Source organism: Notolabrus celidotus, chromosome 10 (assembly GCF_009762535.1).
Source record: "Notolabrus celidotus isolate fNotCel1 chromosome 10, fNotCel1.pri, whole genome shotgun sequence".
NCBI classification, from domain to species: domain Eukaryota; kingdom Metazoa; phylum Chordata; class Actinopteri; order Labriformes; family Labridae; genus Notolabrus; species Notolabrus celidotus.
In genome coordinates, this window is record NC_048281.1 from 14,155,597 (window position 1) to 14,165,449 (window position 9,853).

The 9,853-nt window shown below is 41.2% G+C and overlaps 1 protein-coding gene across 1 annotated transcript; it reads right to left on the reverse strand.

Moving 5' to 3' along the window:
• Window positions 1-2,246: 2,246 nt before the first annotated feature.
• Window positions 2,247-4,875, reverse strand: sox21b (SRY-box transcription factor 21b). The gene is made up of 2 exons (XM_034694159.1): window positions 4,424-4,875; window positions 2,247-4,282 (listed from the first exon to the last, which is right to left on the reverse strand). Exon 2 carries the CDS (start codon window positions 4,267-4,269, stop codon window positions 3,532-3,534), a length of 738 nt encoding a protein of 245 aa, XP_034550050.1. The 5' UTR covers window positions 4,270-4,282; window positions 4,424-4,875; the 3' UTR covers window positions 2,247-3,531.
• Window positions 4,876-9,853: the final 4,978 nt, after the last annotated feature.

A 9,853-nucleotide genomic window follows, 5' to 3' on the forward strand; every position in this document is an offset into this window, starting at 1 on the left:
TCTGCTGTTGAGACCTTTGTATCGCCTGTCAGTTTAGCTGCAGTAAATACTGAGGCGAGCTGCAGTACGGTTTTAAAATTTTACTTAACCACATTTATATTTTTTTGGTCTTTCTTTATCAATTCAAAGATATAGTGATCGCTTGAGTCGTTGCTTTTAAATTAAAATAATCCTAATTTTTTTGGCCTTTTCTGCACATACACACACGTATACTCAACATTGTAGAGGTTTAACTTAGACTGATATCATTTGATGGCATAAGTGCCTGTTTATTCTTGATTAAACTGACATAAGTGACTTAGATACATGCAGGTTTTGCATAGAAGGACATCTTAATCTTGTGTTTACACAATATTTTCATCTTTTACACTCCTCCAAGGCCAAAATTTAGGAGAATAAGAACCGACACTCCTGCCTCTGTACATTACGTTTTCTAGTAGCAAGTGTTTACATTTAATCAGAACAACCGCTTAATTTTTTTACACTTTTTATTCTTACATTGTTCAGCATCTTCACCGCTTTACATTTGGGCAAGATCCCAACTGAACCCCAATGCAGACATTTTATCCATCCATCATCTATTCAGCCATATGAGACTAATTCTACTACTTGTATCATGAAGAAGAATATTTGGCAACTTTGTGTACATTTAATTTTAAGACAGGAGAGAAAACTCAAAGGATGCAACCCTCATCCCTCATTTAAAGGTGTTTGGCAAAATAAGAAACTCTGACACATTTTTTAAAATGTTCTCAGTTTTTAAACCAAATTTTTGCCCCTAATTAAACCTGGATGTTTGACTCAAGAGTGAAATCATGTTATAAAATCAAAAAAGAACTTTTCTCCCACTCATTTCCATACTTGCATCCCCACCTTTCACATTCAGTCTCCGTCTTAGTCAGAAAAAAACATAGGCTATCTATTCAAAAGGCATTTAGTCCATTTCTTTCTTGGCCGGTAAACCCATTCATCAATTGTTCTGGCTTGTAGATTGCATTCTAATGCTAATCTAGCGTGTTAAATATCTTTTTGTTCCCCTTTCACCATTTTGTCATTCAGTTTATCCAGTTTTGGCCACCCATTTTATTTATTTATGCGCCTGCTTCTATTCATGCGCTCATGTATTTTTTATTATGTTGTTTCACTGTCATGCAGTGTCAACTCACTCCATTCACTGTGGGCTACTTGAAGGGCTTGCAGGGACAAAGCGTGTACACATTGCACTGCTATTCACTCCGGCCAGCTGGATCGGCTGAAAAAAAAAGCTTGTGAAAAGAAATCCTCCACAACGGACACAGAAGAAGTGCACAATGCTAACAGTTTTCCAAATACCACTGATTGCTTTCATCACAATGAGGGAGAGCAGCCGCTTTTGCTGAGCTCCACTTCAACAAACAACACCCTCACAAAACCTCCCAACCCACGTTTTGTTCCCACACAAAACCTCCTCGACCGTCTAAACGCTCCCAGAGCTGAAAAAAAAGTTCTTTCAGCTTTCTTCCCCCCTTTTTCTTTAGGAAAAAATATAATAAAAAGGCTAAAGAAAGAGAAGAAATGGCCACTGAACTCATAATGCAGGTCCTTTCACTGACTTGACGACCTTTTATTTTACCTTTACCCAAATTATTTTCAATTAAAACTTAACTTTTACATTTTTAATCTCCCGTAATCTATTTAAGTTTTCGGCATTAAAGATTCAACTGAACTGTAATTATTTAAAAAATGAAATTAAACCGCGGGTGAGAAATTCTTGTTATCTAGGCGCCCCAATTTCCCTTTATAACTTGCTGAACGTGAAGTGTAAACGCCACCAGTTTTTGACAGCTTTTTTTATTCAGACTGTAAATGCAACACAAGGTCACTCTGCGCGTCATTTTCGGGGCCAAGAAGGAAGTTCCGTGGAGAGGAGTGATCGGGGTGTCACAATGGAGAACAGAGTGCTCAAAGGGTTTAATTAACCGTGACGGAGATAATTATCCCTGGACTGTCCAAATTAGTTTTGCATAATCGCTCTGATCCTTATGAATTAATCTCTCAGAGCAAGCTAGCAGGACCGGTTAGTTTTAGAGAGAGTACATTACACGTTGTGGATGTTTAAATTTGAATTTTACGCGCACGCGCGCGCACACAGAAAAGCTCAGGTGTACGTGAGAACGTGGCCTCTGTCGGACGGGTGATGCTTTTTGTAATAAATGTTTGTCTCCTCGTGCACACACATTTCACTCCACTTTTTTAAACCCCTCAAAGACGAGCTTGTTCTTTATTTCTCCTCCTTCCTGGGAAAATAAAAGCCTCTAGTACCTCACAGTTTTATCTTCCTCCCTATTCATGATTAAAATTGTGATAAATAAGGTTTTGGCTCTTGATTACAATGGCTTGATTTAGACTCTCCCTCACACACACCCACCAAAGTAATGGCTTCCAAAGCGCGGACAAAAGCGGCCTTTAGAGGATACCTTACACTTCACCTGGACTGCAGGAGGAAAAAAGAAAGATAACAATCTTGTTCATCTCATCAAGAACTACAGCCGCTATTCCCTTCCGTTTCATCCGAATACGCTTTATTGTAGTCCTTCCTGCTCAACAAGTGAACAGTAGCAATAGGCTGAAGTATACAGAACGGAGGTTAAAGAAAACACAAAACATACAAATCTCATAAGAGTTAGTTAAAAATGTTTTTTTTTTCTGCTGCACATGATACGAGGAGTGGGAGTGAGGCATCAATAGAAGATCTTTGAATAACCTTCCATGTGCATTTTAAATTAAACTTTTTTCACTTTGTGTAGGAAGGGAGAAAAAAAACGAAAAGTTGCAATGCACAGGAAATGAAAACCACCTTCGAATAAATTACACTCCCCACGTTTCATGTGCAAATATCACAGAACTAGTCGTGTCCTTTTTAAAATTGTCCGGGTCACCATAGATTCCACTAAACAATAAATATTACAGACATCTATAAAACGGTTTAAAAACTCAAAATATACACCGGATTTCTAGTGAAATTCGTAGGTCTGCTGGCCCTAGATCTCAAACACTAAGCCTATAACGGCAAATAAACTAGAGTCATTTTTATCTGTACACATTTACAGTCAGTGAAGAGGGCAGAAATGTTGTGACAATCCTCCTTGATCCGTGGATAATAACCCATTGAGGAGGAGATGTGGTGATCCCGTGATTGCGTGTGCTGCCCTTCAGTCCAACAAGTTAGTCAAGCAGGTGCAACTTGCAAAAAGATATAAATGGAATAGGGTACCTTTGAAAAAAGTTTTCACATAGAAGGGCAAGCTGCTCTTCTTCCTTTTAGTCTTTTTCCTCTGAGAGCTGATGGCTGAGGAATAATAGATTAGAGAGTTCTCTAAATAAGCATTACCTTAGATAAAGGCAGTAATCAATATACATATGTGATATCTGAGACGACGAGCACTTCATCACATGTACAAGTTTGTGCATGCATAATAAAACTCTTGCATGAATAGCTTTTTTTGATTCTTTTCACATTGTGTTTTCTTGAAGAAGTCCAGTCTGGGCCTATCATAACGCTGCAGCATAGGCAGGGTACGGTTCAAGCTGAGGTTTGCCCATCCCGGGCAGCAGGATGTATGCTAAGGGCGGCTGGAGTCCCGCAGAGGGCCAGCCCGTACAGTTGCAAGGGATCATGTAGCCTGGATTTCCAGGGGACGGGTGCGAGTGAGTGTGGGTGTGCGTCCCGCCACCAGTCCCGGTGGTGAAAGCCGTGGCGCCTCCAGGGTAACCCAACGGGGACGCGTAAGGAAACGAAGGCGGGGAAAGCTCGGTCATCTTTGATCCCAGGTCAAAAAAGGAGTATGGGTTCGTGGACATGGACGGATTGAAGAAAACTCTCGCTGCAGCGGCCGCTGCCGCCGCTGCAGCCTTGTCCGGGTTCACAAGCATGGACTCTGTAAGAACTCCGGAGGAAAGGCCGCTGACTTTAAGCGCGTCGTGCTCCCCGAGGTTATAGGGCACCGGGAACGAAAACTTATCTTTCTTCATGAGAGTCTTGGGCTTCCGCCTCGGTCTGTATTTATAGTCTGGGTGTTCCTTCATGTGCATCGCGCGCAGGCGTTTGGCTTCGTCGATGAATGGCCTCTTCTCAGACTCCGTGAGAAGTTTCCACTCCGCTCCTAGTCTCTTGCTGATCTCAGAGTTGTGCATTTTGGGGTTCTCCTGAGCCATTTTTCTGCGCTGGGCTCTGGACCAGACCATGAAAGCGTTCATCGGGCGTTTTACGTGATCCATTGGTTTAGACATATCGGCACAAACTCTATATGGAAAAATCAGAAATATGACAAAATAAGCTTAAATCATGACAGAATTACACACAGAGCTCCTTATAAAAGTGCAGCATTACAGTTCTGTTCCTTAAAGATTCACAACAGCAGCATCTCAAGCTTTAGTCACTTACTTAAGACTTTAATTCTTCATCCCTCCGCTGATTATCTTCAGTAAAGTAGAAATGGCAGCGTCCTTACGAGTGCGCAACTTTATGTTTTCTGCTCCATGATGGCATCCATCAGTGATACGCCTTTAGCAAAGAAGAGGAGGAGGAAGGAAGAAGAAAAAGCCGCTGTCTTGTTTTCCTCTTGTCGCCTGAGACTGTCAACCACCACTCAGCAGCAGCATTTACGCAAGTGGATGATAACTCCCGCTTGCCCCATGTGAAATACAGGCTTGTGTGGCAGGTAGTGAAAGTGCCTCTGGCGCATGCGCAGTTGTAGTCGGCACAGCGCGCAGACGGCTGCTGAGAGATGTTTGAAATAATCCCACCCTGTTTGAAGAGGAGACGCAGCTCGTATTATATATCTTTATTTATACTATGATTTTTTTATTCTTCATATATCAGAGCGGTGACCTCGGTGTTGTTTGGCCTCATTAGTCTCATTTTCTGATTTACATGTATTCTAATGAGCAGCTATCATGGCAGAATTGTTTAGCTCAATTAAAGTAATTAACTCTTTACTTTGGCGAATGATATACCTGACATACCTGCACGTGCAGCCTCTTATCAACACACTGACAGGCTCGATGAAAGATGAAGCAGAAAGGTGAATATTGTGGAAGTTCAGTCTCAACTTGCATCAGTAGCTATAAGCTAACTTTAAAAGCACGCGCACGCTCCCCTTTTTTCCAACTACGTATCATTACACGGCTAATCACCTCTTCCTCTCCTTCTCTGTCTCATTTGTTTCATTTACAATCAACCCAGCTTGGTGTCACCCACTTTCTCACCCCGGTGTCTCACTGTCTGCCCCCTCTCCCCATGGGTGTCTCTGCCATTGAAAAGTAATGTGTAACAGACGACAAGAGAGGTAAAAGGACGTCTTCTTTAATTTTCTGATATTGTTACATTTGTGCGTAAATACGCAGAATGCCGAGGAGGTCTGAAGTGTTTCTAATCGCGCGCGGTGAAATTAATTACTTTCCTGAAATCCCTCCTTTTCACTTTCACTTCAAACGACTTTCCCAAGGGCAGCGAGTCGACAACTGAAATTAGGTTGTCGAATATTCAACTAAGCAATTACAGTTATCTGCGGGACTTGTTGAGTAAATTGTAGGTTTAAGTGGTTTGTTCTCGCACCTTCTACCGTTGTACGTAATTATATATGTACATAAAAAGGAAATTGAGAAGGGAGGTATCGAACAATATTATAAATGACGAATTAGGATGAAGGTCGAGCGTTTAAATTAGGATATAAATGGATGTCAAATTCAATTCAATGTACTGTTGTTCTGTTTTTACGGTTTAGCCTTATCTGGGGCAGTTTACACAATAAATAAAGCAGACATTTTCATGTAATTATTAATGTTGTTGTTGTAAAATAAAAACAAATACAGGCATTATTATTTTTTAAAATAAATAATTTGTCGGCTCGTTAAAGACCCGATGAAAGTTGAATGATGACGCAAACTCATCCCATCGTGTGGCGCATTTTTTAAAGCCCTTTTCATAGCCTACCTGCACGTGAGCCTGAGGTTGTTTAAATATTTCTGCTAACAAGGATTAAGTTTGTGTTTATTCCCTCTCACCAAGGGTTCGCTCTTTTTTTTGTCTCGAGTAGAGAAACCTGACAAGGTGACGATGATCCGCGCGCCAGGAGGACCAGCTGAGAGACAAACCTGCTGCCTCAAACTGAAGAGCAGCATCTCTCAACAGCGCGCGCTCCTTGTCGGCTTGTCAGTCACCTTGGAGAGCATTACTCCAGTCCCTCCGCACGCGCGTGTGCCTCTCCTGACACGAAGGGTTAAAATGAGGTTAATTAAAAGACGAAGTTGCGGTGAAAAGTTCTTATCGGGAGCTGACAGTTGCAGATGTGCAAAGCAGTACCTGCACACATGCATGCTTTTCACTGCTCCACTGGAGGGGTTACATTTTCCATTTATCTCTCCAGCTCTTTAAATTTTCTTTATTTTGTTCAGCATTGTCTTACATTGTACAGAAATACCCCTTTCACTCTTTTGCTCCTAATTCATGGCCTCCCTTTTTACAGTTACATGTGTAGCAGGATTTCCAGGGCCTGTAGTGGAGCCTGCATTAATGTGAGCAGCGTGTTTCACTGATCAGAACCCCAAGATTTGTTGTATCTATTTCACTAAACACTTATTTTTTATGCAAAGTGAGAAAACGTTTTTTTAAATTTAGTAATTAAATAAAGATCAGATAAATGAGGAAAAAACACACACAAAAAACAATCCAGGGTGTGTTTCCCCCCTCTTTTACCTCTGCCTGGGTGCTGGAAATAACACTTAAATAATTCAAGATGAGTTAGTGAGAGTGGGAGAATTACCTGCCGATAAAGCCCGGGTCCAGCCTCTGAGACGGAGCCAGCACTCCCACCTCACAGCACACTGATGATAAGACTGAATAGAAAAATATCATGCAAATATAGAAGGCAGACAGCAGCAGCAGCAGCAACAACAAGCCCATGGGGACATTTTTCCTTACCGGGAGAGATCGCACACAGTTCACTCTAAAGTGCTAAAGCCATCACTCTGAAATATAGGAGCCCCCCTGGAGGTGTGGGGATCTTCATGATAGCAGCAAACAGTTTATTCTGCTCAACACTCCACTAACTCTGGGAGAAAAGCACAACAAATTATAGAGAGACTTGATGAGGATAATCCCAGTTTGCATAAAAAGCCCTCATGTGTAAAGAATACTGTAGGATGTGTACTCCACCTGCGTTTTCTCTCCAAAATGTGTTCTGTTATTCTCAAAAGTGGTGGTAGAGGGAGGGGAATCAGGTCTCACAATAAATCTAATTCAACTTGACCTCCTCCTATCAGATCTTTTCTTTCAACTCGGGTGGAATAAACAACAATATCTTCTGTTTGCCACTTCAAACACAACAGAGTTTACAGTCACATGAAAGTTTGCTCATTATCAGGGAGGTTTGAAGAAAAGCGAGAGGGAGGGGTCCTGATTGTGTACCTGATGTGGTTTCCTCTCTGCTTGTCTGATCACAGCTCAGCCTGGATCTTCCCCCTTTATTCCCATTTCAGCTTTATATATAAATTTCTGCTCCCATGCAGGCCGAGCCAAGAAAGAGGAAGCAATAAATGTACCTCAAATTAAAAGCTTTCATTTTCATTAATCCTTATATGAAGACGCCAATTGCTCCACTTTTTACAGCTGATTTTCAGATTAAGGGTTTACGCTGCAGATAAACAGCACAAATCTGGAGCAAAATATTTCATTAGTTTTGCTAAAAGCCTTTTAAGACCATGACTGATATAATAACAGCCAAGCTTTAAGGAAGGGAAATCTAATATTGTTTTAAACATAATTACTGTATATTTTCAGTTAACTCTTTTCATCTTGTAGGCCTATTTTTATGGGATGCATTAAATTCCAATTGCAGAAAGGTGTTCATATAAAAGAAATGACTGAATATGAAACAAAATACAAAAAAAAAAATGTAAACACATTTTGTAGCAAAGCAAACATGATGCACACACTACAGGACGAGTATTCCCTGCATGATATGGCGAGTATTGAAAGTCAATTTGTCACCATCACACGCCATTAGCTGCAGAATCTTATCTTAAGTGAGCTTTTGATAAAGTGCTAATGACAAACAGTTTAGGGATCCAATTGATTACTATTTAGAGATGATTGCCTTTAGATTAGAAGTCATTTTGTCTAATGAGGTTTCTTTACAGCGCCTACAATACGTAGAAAACACGCTTAAGTGCAAGGAAACATAATGATCGGATTGGTTCAGAGACAATGGCGACTTCAGCCTCACTCCCAATGAGTCACACAGAATGTCTGAATAAATACATAATTAATGTGAATAAAGTTAATATTTTTTTGTGGTTTAAATATGTGACCTATTTTGCACGTAGTGTTCTCTAAATATATTCAATAAGTGCCAAATTAGTTGTGCAGTTCTTTAATCATTCTAATTATACAGTCTTTATTGCTCCTTAGGGCAGACTTTCGTGTCTTTGTCTCAGTGAGAATTATTCTGGTGGAGAACCAAAATATTTACTCAACCACAACCTAAATATTACGCATATCAAGAGGAATTGAGAAATAATCCTCTCATAGAGCACAGTATTAACTTAATCACATTAGTGGAAATACTATTGATAGTGGTCATGATCCACGGCGAGGGAATCTGGAATTCATAATAAAACAGCCATACAAGATAGAGAACACACTGCAGTGTGTGTTTAAGACTGGGGAGAGGAACAGGCAAATGGCCCTGAGGATGGAGTGTGTGTGAGAGTGTGTGTGAATGACGGGTAAAGAGGGAGGAAGGAGAGGAGTGATTGTCAGTTCAATCTTCGAGGACCTGAACTGACAGATACAACAAAGTTTGAAAGCACATTATGGAGGGAGAAAAGGCTCGCACAGAAGGACGCAGTGTCCGCCAGGGTGATAAGACCTTCATCTTTGAAACCGCTGCTTGTCAAAGTATTATGTGTAATCTCACACTGCAGAATATCTCCCACACCCTGAGGGGCAAACAAAATAGCAGCGGCAATCAAACGACTTCCCGGATCATTAAAAAAATCCCACCTTTCCAAAAAAAAGTCAGATTTTTGAACTCTGATTACTGTCACCCCCTGCAGGGCGTGTGTTTTTAGCTTACATGCACACTCTGTGCTTCAAATCCTCAGATTCTTGTCCCCCTCCAGGCTCTGTAGATGACTTTTCCCATGATAGACTATTTTGAACCATTTAGCGGATATATTATCACCGGCCTTTCTTCCTCATTATACTCCCCTTATCGCCGCAGCATCACTGCAAAGCTCCCAAATAGAGAGTTGTAATTACCCAGACTGCCACCTGATAGTGGCCCCTTCTATCAGCTTTATCACTGCAGGTCCTGCTAACTCATCATAGGGACAGAGGGAAGAATAGGCCCTGCTTGTGGCACAGATAGCTCATCTCTGGGATACATTTATGGTTCCAGTTGGGATCAGAGAAAACTGATGCACCGAGGCAATTTTTTTGTCCACCCCTTCCCTTCAACCTCACAAAGACTGCTCTCTCTCAGTCCTTCTCCGACGCTCTCACTCTTTATGTGGAGACTGAATTGAGGCCGCACCGCAAACAAAAAAAGTGATCCAATCTCCTTGAACCCGTGGCGGCGCAGTAACACGCTATTTGGGCTTTTCATAGTGTGCCGTCGTCCTTCAGAGCAAGGGGAGAGAGGGAAAAATAATCTGAGGGTGACTTCATCTTTAACATCGCACACAACTGACAAACACTGCTGTATAAAAAATCGACAGAATAGTGCTTCCAGCTTATTAACAATCTTTGACCTGTATTGCAAGTTTCCTTGCTGTTGTGAATAGGAAATGAAGAATGCAAAGCTGAGGTTTT

What these genes read in the sequence shown, in the direction of transcription:
- sox21b (XM_034694159.1), bottom strand. Translation starts at nt 4,269, where the DNA reads ATGTCTAAACCAATGGATCACGTAAAACGCCCGATGAACGCTTTCATG.